Source organism: Lygodium microphyllum, chromosome 11 (assembly GCF_053477565.2).
Source record: "Lygodium microphyllum isolate KBCC chromosome 11, Lygodium_microphyllum_v1.1.10, whole genome shotgun sequence".
In the NCBI taxonomy this organism is placed as follows: domain Eukaryota; kingdom Viridiplantae; phylum Streptophyta; class Polypodiopsida; order Schizaeales; family Lygodiaceae; genus Lygodium; species Lygodium microphyllum.
In genome coordinates, this window is record NC_141145.1 from 145,993,520 (window position 1) to 146,007,903 (window position 14,384).

Here is a 14,384-nt window from a genome sequence, read left to right on the forward strand (position 1 = left end):
AATCAACATCAGAAGATATCAGTTGAAATTGTCACCTGCTGTCTCATTTGCTCCACAGAAAGGAGACCCAGCATTCCTCGTTCCCTGCAAGCAGCTCTTAGCTCTGCTTCTGAAAGAGACTCTACACCTTCAGTTTGGATCATTCTATCATCATGCTTGATCCTGTGACAAATAAAATGTTATCTTCAGTAGAACTTCAAAACTCATGTTATGCCAATCAGGTCATCTCATCAGTCAATAATGCTTAAATATAAAAAGTGCTTGTAATTAATGCTAATATGTACCATCCCAGCTTTGAACGAAGCATATAACGAAGATAAGCATCAGTTCCATAGGGCTTAATCCCCATGTATTTGCACATGCTGACCAGCCTTGGCCTGTCAATTCCACCAGTATGATGAGAGTGAGCATGTGAGCATTCAAAGCAGTCCTCACCAATACCCTCCAAAGTCATATGATACATACCTGCTTATGTTGTCCAATGTGAGCTCATCGTTAAACAACTTGGCAAAACCCAAGATCTCATCATTTGAAACTCTCTCTCCATGCCGAACCTGCAACACATAAATAGGGAAAATCAACACAGCAAAGAAACAGATCCAAGTCTTAAAAAGCCTGTTAAAATGACAACCTTGTTCATAAATTCATCAAGATCTTCAGCAGTTCTCTGCACTTCTCCACTTCTTGTTGTCTTTATCTCCTTGGCCATCTCTTTGACAGTGTCTTGTAAAAACTTGGCATATTCTATTCTTGCATTCAACCTCCGCTTAAGTGCTTCCTGGAAAGTGGCAAGTTAGTGCATTCGATTAACAGTGTGCCTCCTTTCTAAAGGAAAAAACTCATTATGCTGTTCTAGATCTCTTGTTGCAGGAATAAAAGTAAGCCCTTTTAGTGGTGACTCTAGATTTCAAAACTGCCAGTTACGTTTCTTTTAAAGCTCAGATCCTTCATGATCATGAATTGCCTTCTTCAACATTGGCCAAAAACACATGAATGGGAATGCATTGCTAGTTGATGAAGCTAGTATGCGAAGCCCATGGACAATTTGAATTCAGCATAAAAACCAACCTAAGTTATACAAGTTTGGTCAGTTTTAAGGATCAATCTACTGTTTCACACTGAAACTTGGCTTTTAACACAAACGTCCATTTTCACAAACAACTTAGACATATAACCAGAAATTTCTAAGTCATGATTCTGTAATTAGAACATTTTTTAATATAACACCTCGATTCTGTTTCACATGCAGCCCGGTTGCAGGCCATTATCAACAGGAGGTTGTGTCAACATAAAAACACAACCTGGCAGCAGATGTCATCATCATTTGTAGTGTTCCTTGCAGGTTTAAGGATTCAACGTTTGGGCCACTATGATTGGCATGATCAGGTGGATTGTGAGCTCAATTGGGACCATGTGTGAACACTGAATACCAACAGGACCATGAGCATCGTCATGTAGACCACTAAGATCGCGAGGATCAACACAAAGACCAACATGATCGTGATGTGGATCAAGATGCAGACCATGACTAGCGTCCCTCCATTCCCCATCTATCCATGTTTCCCTCTGCCTCTTTATCAGAGAAATCTATACTTCAGCTCTCACTCATGGAATCTCAGCCTTCATGTTGATGGTCCATTCTTCCAACCTTCATGCTTGACCAAAATCTGCATGGGACAAATTATCCTATATAGTTGTGCTCTGCCCAAAATCAAAGCCATCCTCGACACCTTTGACCTTGAAAAATTTGTCATTGTCCCTCATCACCAACCTACTATGAATCCTTGTTCAAGTACATCTACAAACTCAGCAGCCCTCTCGGATAGGTGTAACTCTCAAACGTGTTCCTTGCCCTTTCTCAGTTGCACAAATGCAATCCTTGTTCACATTTGACATATGCATACCATTGTGAAGATCTGGACCTAGCTATCTTCTTTGTACTAGGTCAAGACATTCGCTCATCAAACGACTCTTGAGATGAAGCTTCAATAACTCTCTGTTGGAGATTCAACCACCATAAAGGGCCGCGCCAACAAGATAGAAGGGATTCATGATGAACTTGCATCCTTGAGAAGACCATTCAATCTGAGGATATGATCATGACTCTTTTGTCACATGAGATCCAGCCTTGGAACCATCCAATCCTAGCGATCCATAATGGGCCCCTCCACGTAATGGACACACTATCCCCAATCAATGGATACTGTGTGGAGCTGAAGTTTGTACACCAATCGAGAAGGAGAAAATTGTGAGTAGAGCCATTGTCAAACAAAATTGTAACTGTTGGGCCGTCAATATAACCAATGGCCTTTAAATGGCCATGCAAGCCAAACACAGTTTATTTATGGAACAACCATTATAGCTACTCATATTAACAAAGCACTCTTCTACTAAAAATTTAGGAGAAACACTAGGAGCTTCTATCATATTTATGAATGCCTTTGAAATAAATTTCGCCTTCTTGTTCTAAGAATGCTCTCTATCCCCACAAAACTGCCTAGTCTAATGGCATGCAAAACAATGATCTTTAGAACGATCTTCACTATAAGTCACCTTGCATTTACCATCTTTCTTCTTACGCAACTCCTAAGGTGACTAACAGGTTGGTGCTGGGGTAGACATTTTCTTTGGCTTGAAAGTGGAAGCCACTTGATGGGACCCACCAATCGAAATTGGCTGCCCCTACTTGCAAACAAAGTATTATCAAAGTTTTCGATGTACCTATAGACATCCTCTAGGGAATGTAAAGGATTGTGGAGCAACTCATTCTAGTAGTTTGCCAACAACCTAAAGAGATGTTGCATATAAAGTAACGCATGTGGGTCATCTAAAGCCTTCATTTTAAGATATTTAAATTCCTATGAATACACTCCAAGGTCTTCTTCGCCATGTCAAGCTCAAACAATTCGCAAAAAATTTCAATCCAATCATCAATTACAAACTGCTATCAAAAAACGGATTGAAAATTTGCCCGTGTCTCCAACTTGGCATGTAGCCCCACCCACCAAATGTACACCTTCCCCTATAACATGATTTGTATCTATTTGATACACTTAGCCTCGTCGAGCTGATACAAATCGAAATATGCTGTAAACTTGGCCAACCATGAATATTGCAATGTTGGTCTCGTCACATTCCTCCTTTCCTTTGAACGGATCAAGCTCAAAATACAAAGGCAACATCCTTATGGCCACGGGCACAAATGGGAAATGGAAGCGCGTAGCTCAATCAATTGTCATTTCATGTCCTTAATTTGCACTTGCAAAACAACCACGAGGAACGAATCTACTTCAAATTTCATACAAAAAGCCTTTGGGACAATACCTATGCATGTGATCGGGTTCAAGAGATGCCAATCGAGCATCCTCCATGTGTTGAGGTTTCAGTTGGAGAAGGTGCATCAAGAGGAAAACACTATGAGAAGTCGCATGTCAATAGGCAAAAGGACTGTAAAGAGCGAAGGAAAAGAAGGAAAGGAAGGGAGATTAATTCTATTGGGTGGAAGAGTGAAGCATTCAAGAAGAGAAATGTGACAGATTGTTGTTCAAATTAAGTGCAAAGTGGAGGGAAAACACTCTACTTCTACTACAAACCTGCAAGCATGAGTTTTCTTTTTTTCTCTCTCTCTTTATTGAAAAATTAGAGGGACAACTTTCATAAAATCAAAGGTTAGAGAGAAGGAAAAACTAGACGAATATTCCAAAATGTACCATCTAAACTTATTTTCCCTCCCTCCTCCTAATTGTTGCATCCACATGTCACAAAAACCTGTCTGCCACTACTCCACAATGTAGGCCAACCTATTTGTCTACCCTGCACATCACCTACTCCACACCTGCCAAAGGCCACCAAATTGATTGCACCTCGTTCCTGTCTTGTGATGGCCAATCAAGAGTTCCTGGGCATCAAGGCTAAATAGCCAAACCACCACCACATCCCACCACAAGCTAATCCCACCAAGCATAATTGTCAACTCATGCCTTGCAACAACACCTCTCTCTCTCTCTCTCTCTCTCTCTCTCTCTCTCTCTCTCTCTCTCTCTCTCTCTCTCTCTCGTCCCTTCTACTTCAAAACTGGTCATTAGACCTATCGTTGTGTCAAATGTGGATGCAGCAATGGAGGCATAGAAAACTGCTAGAATAGACTACATAACACAAGAAAAGAGAAAAGAGAAACACAACAAAGAGAAGAACACCACAGAAAAAACTTAGTAATAAAAAGATGCCACAGAAATGGAATTCACATATCAAGACATGAGATAGCACAAAAATTCCAAGACCATTTCTCAACCATTGGAGATCATTTTGGTGAAGGCGATTGCATATTCCTCACCAAGGGAAGCTAGTGCATGTGGTTAATGCACATTTTCCTAGACATTACAATCTCTTATGCTCCCTTTTCTATTAGTGAATCCATTTGGGACCAAAAACTAGGTAAGTAGCTCAATTTCACCAAATTCTCACAATAAATCTCTAAATTTTCTCTCTACAGTATTCTCTCTCTTTCTCAAGCCATTTCCTAGCATTGCTCCAAGTTTTACAGCAATCCAACCATTGGAGATGGAGATTTTGATGAATCTCTATTGTAAACCCCGGTTTACAGCAAATGTTAGAGTCTAACAACCACATCAAGAAGCATGCCCAGATTTGAAGGCTTCAAACTTGAATTTTCACACCTGAAATCAGTGTATTTCAAGAGAATTCAATAGGCCAATCAACCAGCATTGAATTTGGGGCTAATTTATTTCCCAAGAAGGGCGGATGAAGGACAATCCCCCGGCAAATCAAGGGTCATTTATGCAACAAGAGGCTGTGAAGAAAACTGCTAGGGTTTATACTAAGAAAACAGAGAGTGTACAACCACGACAGAAACACAAAAAGTAAAACTCAAACCCTTAACGCAAAACTCAAAACTCAAACACACGCGGAAGGGAGAGAAGAACACAACTCTGGAGTGAATGAATACTATAAATGAATGTAAGAGTGTACAGATACTCAAGGGCAGAGCAAAGTATCGGAGAGTGACATCCACCAAAGACGAATCCCAAGTTTGTGACTACCAATCGGAGTGTGGAGTGAGAAATCTACAAAACGCTAATGCTAGAAGGCTCAAGAGACTCAGATGACAGCTGCAGAAGAGAGAGATGATGCCAAGCAGCTCTAGAAGGGTACAAACGCAAGTTGAAGGATGTCGCCTGATGGAGAGGGAAGCAGCCACACCGTCGCCAGGCAGGGGGAGCCCAAACGCAAGCAGTTGGAGGGTGTAGAGATTGTCGCTTGGCTGATGTGGGTCAAATGCAAGCACCACGAGATGGTGGAGATGATGGCAATGGTAAGTGGATGATGCCAAATGCGGCCTGGAAGATGGCGCCAGACAGTGGGCAACAGCCTGGAGGAAGGCATCAAGGCACTACAAGGGCTAACGGAGAGATGACAGTAGTCGCGAAGGCCGGACAGCCACATGAAGGTAGATTGATGGCTGAAATTTTAGGGTTTTTCATTAATTAAGTGTGTTTTGGGGCTATTTAAGAATGCTAATCAGCTGAAAAACGTGTTTTAGCTCAACAGAGGCACTTGGATTAGTGGAAGAGTTTAAAGAATCTCAGATATACTCCATCCATTGGTAATAGTAGTTAAAGAAATATTGCACGAGGCACTAAGTTTTGGGGCTAACATGCTATCCTATGTCCAAGATTAAATGGTAACATTCGCATTTTCAATTTATTGAATTTTATACTTGCTATAATTAGTGCTACATCCGGTTATTTACCACCCCATCCGAGAAGAAAGGCTAGTTTAATGGTTCCATCACCAAGATACTATCAAGGGCCTTGACTTGGTAAGCTCGAGGCACGTGATTGAAGGTCAAAAGTTTTGCTCAAGCACGGAAATTGTGTTCAGCTGAGCATTTACAGCAAGTATGTCATCTTACAGTGAGATGGGATCAAGCAATGACTATGCATCTCATTCCAAAAATGTGCATTGATTTGAAGGCTTGTTGGTCATTTATGACAACAAGAGGCACTTGGATTAGTGGAGGAGGTTGAAGAATCTTAGATGTACTCCATCCATTCTTAATATTAGTTAAACAAATGGCGCCAAGTTTTGGGGCCAATATGTTGTCCAGTGTCCAAGATTAAGTGGTAACATTTGCATTTTCAGTTTATGTGAATTTTATACTACTTGTAACTAGTGTTAAATTAGGTTATTTACCACCTGTCCGAGAAGGAAGGCTGGTTTCATGGTTCCATCATTGAGATACCATTAAATCCCTTGACTTGGTAGGCTGAGGCACTTGATTAAAGGTCAAAAGTTTTGCTCAAGTGCTGAAACTGTGTTCACGTGAGCAATTAGAGCAAGTATATTGTCTTACAATGAGATGGGATCGAGTAGCGATGATGCATCTGTGAGAGTGCACAACAAAAGAAGGAACTCGAACACAGAGGAAGAGAGACAATCTACAAGAAAAGAAGAAAAGAAACATGCATTGAACAAGGAACAAAAGCTGAATACAAGGACTGATCGGTCCTTGCATGCAGCCCATAGCATCAATGAGGACATTAGATCAGGCTCATGATGATGGTAGCACTAGAGACAGAGAAAGATAACAAGGTGGGAGAGTGCACCTACCAAGGAAGGAGGGAAGAATATGATATATATGACTTCCAAGTGGGAAATGGCTACAAATAGCCAAATATCCCAAAAACTGACCGACCTGAAATCTTAGGTCAAAAATATGGTCAACTAGCATTTAATGTTGGTAAAATGCCAAAAATGCTTAGAAAAATATCGAAAAGGATAGACAATGTCTGGCAAGTGAGGTAGGTTGAAGAATGCAAAAATTGCTCGGGAAAAGCACATAAAATCCTAACTGGAGGAGAAAATGTACTAAAATGCAATAAATTAAGTACTCTAGAATGAGCTCTCTCCTCCATCAAAACAAGTGATAGATAGGTTAGAGCTCCTAAGGTCCTTGTCTAACTCAAATTGAGGCTCACAAGCAGGAGATGACAAGGCATGACAAACATGACTGCTAACACCCCCTCTCAGATCCTAGATGTGTCGAAAGGCCAAGGGAGAAACAGGTCCCAGGGTAGCAAGAGAAATGCCAATGTCAATGAAGTTTGCCAATGAAGACTGCCGATGAAGAAGCTCCTCACAATCTTGGAAAACCCCCTCTGAAACACTAGGGGCCAAGGAATCTACAGTAGCATCACCGAGATCGTCCCCCTCTAAAAGGGATGGGGGGTACGAGGGAACCACCAGAGGAGAGGGTGGGGGATGGGAAGAAACTTGTGGAAAAGATGGTACACAAGCAGAAACAGGTGTAGCAATAAACAACTGCCTCAGAGAACCCTGCATAAGAGAAGGGGAATGAAGCCTATAAAACCCGCTCTCCTACCAACCTGTCATGATAACAACCCCTGAAGTAGAATCCTCAATACAAACGGCCTGCTCCGTGAAGACAACCCAAGTACCAAGCCTAGTAAGGCCATAAACTGAGAGGAGTGGAAAGCCCAAGTTCAGAATATAAAGGGCGCATGAAAGGCAGCTTGACGCGCAATCGGAAAATAAAGGCAAAGTGCCAACAACACAAATAGGCACCGAAACAATATCACCAACAGTGACTGAACCCTCGAAAGGGTATAGATTTTGCAACAAATCACCTTGTGGAGTCATATGACTAGAAGCTCCACTATCAACCAACCAAGGCCTCTCAAAAGATGAGGCAACCACTGAAGAAGGCTCCTCAACAACATGAACACTGACTCATGGGTAACCACTAGAATAGAGGTAGAAGGCTCAGATGTGTTAGCTCCATCCTTCATTCCTAGACAAAGGTGAGGATACTTCCAACATCTCTCCTCTAGATGTGTCTCCTTCCCAGAGTATGGACATTTAGGCTTCTCCAAGTCTAAGTCTGAGCCTAAAGAACTCTCATATCTTTTAGCCTTTGACTTCCCTTTCTTCTTTGTCCCCCCTCCCAAACCTACAACAAAAGCTTTGATGGAGGTGGATCCACTATCTGCCTCTTTGGTGCACTCGTCATACTCCAAAACAAGCAAGGAAAGCTCCTCCCATAGAAGCTTCTCACGGGTCCTCCATGTAAGAAGGCTAGTGTAGAAGACATCAAATCGGGGAGATAGCAACTAAGTCAAAAGAATCATAGCCATATCCTCTAAAGAGATCATCCTACCAAGGGACGCACGCTCATTCCTCATATCGTCCAACCTGTTGATATGATCCTTCATGGAAGAAGAACCATCAACACCGAGCATCCGTAATTTCTTCTTGAGAGTAATTCCGTGGGAAAATGTCTTTGGATGGTACAAAGAAGCAAGCTTTGTCCACACTTGCGTTGTTTTCCACAAGCTATGCACATGCACTAAGATAGAATCCTATAAGCTCATAAAGAGAAAAGATCAAGCTCTAGAGTTGAGCTGATCCCATAAGGGCGCACGATCCATCGATGATCCAATGGTGGGATCCTCCATTGGACACGGAATAAGGTGGGTAACAAACTCCCAAAGATCAAAGGTATCAAGGATACACTCCACCTTACATGACCAAAGCGAGTAGTTGGAACCATCAAGCCGGTCTTCTTTGGGCAAAGAAGGAAGTACAAACATCTATATAGAGGGTGTCATGAAAGGCATATAAAGGCCAACAAAACAGGCCTTTTGTGAAACATGGAGTGAACGAGGAGTTGAGGGATCCCATAAAATGGGCTAGGTGACCTTCGGTTGTCGCATAAACTAGCACCAAAATCTCTCTGTCTCTTAGAGAAAGGAATAGAGACCTCATCCTCTAAGTCAACAAAAAATTGGTGATAAGACATCTTTGATACCCTACAAGACACCCACAAAAAATCTGTGTTTTGGTAGTAGAGAGCCTCAAAATAGGAGAAAATGACTACAAGATCACAAGGAAGTTGATGTAGAGGGTCCGCCTGGGGAAGATAGACTGTCGCCTACACAAGGAACATTGCACTTGCAGCAAAAGACTATTGCCTAACTAAGGAAACCTGTCGCCTCCAACAGGAAAGAAGGTGGGCAACAAAACACGTACCTGGCACAAGAAAAACGGACACCTCCACGCAAAAAGCTGCATTTTCAGCAAAGCGTTGATATGGCAAGGCCGCTGGCAGTCTAGGTGATCTCCTCCGCGAGAAGTCAGCTTTGTGTCTCTCTTAGGCAATGATACCATCCTCTGATACCATGTAAGAGTGCGCAACTAAAGAAGGAACCTGAACACAAAGGAAGAGAGAGAATTTGCAAGAAACCAAGAAAACAAACCTACACCGAACAAGGAACAAATGCTGAATACAAGAAGAGGACTCATCAGTCCCTACACGTAGCCCACAGCGTCAGTGAGGAGACCAAATTCGGCTAATTATGACGACAACATGGGAGACCGAGAACAATGACAAAGTCGAAGAGTACATCTACCAAGGAAGGAGGGAAGATGATGATATATATGACAACCAAGTGGGAAATGGCTATAAATAGCCAAATATTTCAAAAATTGACCGACCTAAAATCTAGGGCCAAAAATATGGCCAACAAGCATTTAATGCTAGTGAAAATACCAAAAATGCTCAAAAATATCTTGAAAAGAGTGGACAATGTCCGACAGGTGAGGCAAACTAAAGAATGCAAAAATTGCCCGAGAAAAGCACATAAAATTCCAATTGGAAGAGAAAATGCATTGAAATTCAATAAACTGAGTGCTCTAGAATGAGCTACCTCCTTCGTCAAAACAATGATAGGTCAAAAATCCTAAAGTCCTCATCTAACTCAAACTAAGACTCATAGGCACGAAATGACAAGGCATGACAAACATGATTGCTAACAACATCTCATTCTGAAAAAAGCAAATAAAATAATGAAGGGGAAAATGCTGCCTAATCTTGAAACAAGCTTACAGCATGGATAGCAAAGGGAAAATGTGGTTGTTGACCAAGAAGTGGATCCTTCAAGGCCACAAGATGCAAATGACGAGCAAGGAGATAAAGAATATGATAACCAATTCAAGACTTGATTGAAGGCAGCAACTAACATCTTTGTTCAATTGGCAAAGATCCACAAGTTGAGAAATTTTTTAATTCACCCAAAAAGAACAACAAGAGCAAGAAGAAGATGCCATCTTCAAGGCCTTTGGGCAACAAAAAGCTTCTAAAGGACCACCACCCCACTACAGCCTAAAGATGCACCCAAGGTTGGGGATAAGCAAAAGCAAATGGTATTAGTGGAATTGGATACCCAAATGCAAGGCCATCTAGGTAGTAACAATCCATTGGATTTTGGACAACCAAGCATGTATGCAATGATGGGGCAGCTAGGATACTTTAGTGGTGGCACTATTTTTCTTGCTATGGTGGGTCAAAGACCGCATACGGGAATGTATTATGTAACTCTTTTTTGTATACAACAGCCAACACATGGTGCGCCAAGCCCAACGTATCCAAGTATGACTAGTAATATGCATAACCCTATGTACGGCTCAAACTAGTCTTTCTCTTCGAATAGGGTGGTAAATAACTTGATTGAGCATAATTACAGCAAGTAATTTATTCAAAAATTAAAGTGTACGCTTTACCACTTAATCTTGGACAATGAACAACTTCTTGGTTCCAAAATTGGCGTCCCTTGCAGTATTTCTTTAGCTTTTATTGCAAATGGATTAAGTATAACAAAGATTCTCTAATCTCGTTTACTAGTCCAAGTGCCTCTTGCTATCAAAACTTACCAACAAGCCTCCAAACCAATTTGCTCCTTGGTTTATTTAGGGATTGGCCTTCACCCTTAGCCTTGCGAAACAAATTTAGCCCCAAGTTAGCATTGGCTAGCTGGCTTCTTAAATCTCCCTAAAATTCTTTAATTTCAACTACTGGAATTCAAATCCTAAGCCCTCAATTCTTAGCACACATCTCAAGGCAGCTATCAAAACCCTAATTTCTGCTATAAATTAAGGTTTATAGCAAAGATTGACCGAAATCTTTTCCTCTGATGACTCAAATGGCTGGATTTTGCTAAGATGACTTAAGAGAGGGCTGTAGGATGAGAAACAATACTATAGAGAGAGAAATTTCAAAGTTTCATCACAAGAAAGGCTGAAAATTTGCGGCTGCCCTACTCAAACAACCATGAAAGCTGTCACTTGTAGCTTAGGACAACCAAAAAGACTGTTGCCCCTTGTATGCTATCACCTGCACCCAAAGGACCTTGAGCTACTATCACCTGCATCTAAAGGGCTCCAAATTGATGTCACTTCCTGTAGGACTAGTTCCTGGTGGCTACAAATCACATCAACATCTCCTTGCTCTCTAACAATCTCCTCTCACAATGACTAGGAAAAACTTCCACCAACCCCTAAAAACGATTTTCCCACTCGCATGGACAAGCTTGACTAAGTGGCAACCTATGAATCTCATTTTCCAATATTATACATCTTATTAAAATAATTTTTAGAATATAAATTCAAAAAATTAATTTGATAATTATTCTAGTGTCCAAAAAAATAATTCCACCAACCAATAATTAAATTAGCAATAATTAAATTAGCTAGATCAATTTGTCTTCCAACTATCCCTTAGCACTTATTAGCCCTTAGACCAGTATTAATTAAGTAATGCCTAGTCTCTAAAATAGCCACTAACATTAGTGGCCAATAAATTGACCTAGGCCAAAATCTAACATCGGGTACCACCTCGTATCTGTCAAACATAACTAATTACAACTTTTGCATTTTGCATCAACTCATATTTAGGGATCCTAAGTTCCACATTATGAAATAATCAACTTGCACCTCACATTTGCAAGTCATATTTGTGCATTTGATTAGCTCTTAATCAAATGTAAAGCAAAGAAATAAAATTCACATGCTCCTGACATTGGCAACATTGGGATGCTGCCTTGGGCACAAAGTGACATGTTTGCTAATACATCTACACTGCCAAATTCTTATGGGACTCCAGGAACAAGTATTGGTCATGCAAATCCTTCTTTTGGTGTTGGTCATGATTCAAATACAACAAATGCACCCTTTTTGCAGCAACCAATGTATAACAACTTGACTCGCAAAGGGACGGCAAAAGACTATGATGATGGTGGAAAAGGAGTGAAGTTTGAGTCCTTTAGTGATGCACAAGATAGGTTGAAAGCCTTAACCTTTTATTTAGCAATTTGATGCAACCTATTTGGAGAAAACTTCATCAAATTCTTAAAGATTTGAAAGGCAACCACTTTCTTAAAGGGGAATGCATTACAATGGTGGTCCACGCTCTTAACGCAAGGTAGAGCACCATCAACATGGGTACAATTCAAGCAAATGTTTGCATCGAATTGGTTGACTAGTACATTTGAGGTGGACATCATGATAGCTTGGAACAAGCTTGATGCAACGCATTGTAAGAACTTGGAACAATATAATAAGAATTTTTGGGACACCTTACTTTCAGTAACAACTCATCATCAAGTTCCTCTTCATGAGCAAGTGGAAAACTATGTATGTGGGCTACCTAAGGGAATCAAGGGATCTTGCATTAAATCCACCATATCTAGCATGTCTTAGCCCATAGAGACTACTGCTACAACTGATGCATTGATGCATGGAAAAGATTCGAGCTTCCAAGAAAGTGGAAAAAAGCTAAATAAGAAGTTGTCAAAGGTTAAGAAAAGGAGAAGATCTGATAATGAGCCTGAAAAGAGGTCAAAACAATAAGGAAAGAGCTAGAAATTACTTGCGCAATGTAGGAAATTAAGGGCTACAAATAAATGCTTTGTTTGTGAATATGAGGGTCGCATGGCTAAGGACTGTCCCAACAGGCAACAAGCCGGAAAATCAAAAGATCAAGAAGATCCGAAGGATAAGAAACCCAAAGCATTAGTTGGATTGATGCTAGATATTATTAGTGATCAGCCCAATGATGATGTTACTAAGTTATGCAAAGCATGGGGTAAAATTAGACATCACCATACTTTGATTTTCTTTGATAATGGAGCACGAGCCAATTTTATCTCTAGCAACCCGTCTAGGCATCAAAGAAAATGAGATGGGACCCATGGGAGAAGTTAGTATGGCATGCAAGGGTCATGCAAAGCCTGCCACACCGCTCATTGGAAAACTTTGTTTACACATTCAAGGATATGTAGACAGCAAGGAGTTCTTTATTGCTTCGCTTGAGGATTGTGATATCTTGTTGGTATGCCTTGGTGTCATCGTATTCATACACTAATTGATTCACATGCTAAAGTGATCATTATTCAACACAAGGGCAAGGCCCGCACTTTGGATGTAAAGTTGAAAGGAAAATCTACCCCTATTATATCGATTGTTGCCATTTCCAAAGTAATGAAAAATCATCTGATAATGCATGGACGATTGTGTGTCACAAAGCAATTGAGGCCTAAAGTGATCACCCCAATTTATAATTCTCCTTATGCAGGACATAAAATTGATGCTACAGTTAGAACAGTGTAGCATTTCTTTTATTAGCCTTCTTTGAGACACGACATTGGGCCATTTATTAAGATATGCATCATATTTCAAAAAGTGAAGTATGATAGGCAAAAGATATCGGGTTTATTGTAACCCTTGTCTATTCCAGATAGGCCTTGGCAGAGATTGGTATGAACTTTATCTTTGAGCTTCCTAGGATACCTACACTATATGATGGAATATGGATAATTATTTGCACATTCAGTAAGCAAGCCCATTTCATTCCGGTGTAAACGCCCCGAACAACGTAGTATACTTAACAATTATGATATTTGCTTGTTTTCGAGATTTAATATAAAAGAGAATGAACACTTAAAGCTGAAAATGAAAATTACTCACAAAATTACAGCCATGAAAATGTAAAAGTAATGGAGACAAGATTGAGGGTTGAAGATGGGCAACCCCCCCCCAAAGGAATGTATTTCTGCTCAACCCAAGTCCCTTAGGGAAGAGCTCAATTACAATCAACCTGAGAGTGAGGAGAAGTAATTCTCACTCTCACAAGATCATGCAAAGATGTACAAACACACATGCATTATCTATTATGCAATGATAAGAACTGAATTTCTTTACAGTATGAGACAAGAAAGAGGGGAAATCAGCCTTTCTCCATCGTTGAATAGTAGTACATGGATAGTGCTTGCTTCTTGTTGCTACAATGGAAGAAAGAGCTTGAGAAGGAGGTGCTATAATGAATTTACAGGCTTGCTGTCCTGTAAAACAACAGTGATAGAAGAGGGAATATGGAGGAATTTGATAATGGAGAAGTGGGGAATGATGATGGGGATGGATGGGGCCAATTTCTGGCTATTTGCGGGTGCTGTACGTGAGTCTATAGCAAAGAAAAATGATGCTAAATGAAGAAAAACGAGCTCTTATTTATA

At 40.6% G+C, this 14,384-nt stretch overlaps 1 protein-coding gene across 1 annotated transcript in view; it reads right to left on the minus strand.

Moving 5' to 3' along the window:
• Window positions 1–14,384, minus strand: part of LOC148029484 (uncharacterized) — a 67,266-nt gene that overhangs the window by 35,354 nt on the left and 17,528 nt on the right. The window contains exons 4-7 of the mRNA XM_087688323.1: window positions 632–778; window positions 466–554; window positions 285–377; window positions 36–162 (exon numbers count right to left, since the gene is read on the minus strand). Coding sequence (XP_087544449.1) covers window positions 36–162; window positions 285–377; window positions 466–554; window positions 632–778 — 456 coding nt within the window. The remainder of the gene's footprint in view (window positions 1–35; window positions 163–284; window positions 378–465; window positions 555–631; window positions 779–14,384) is intronic.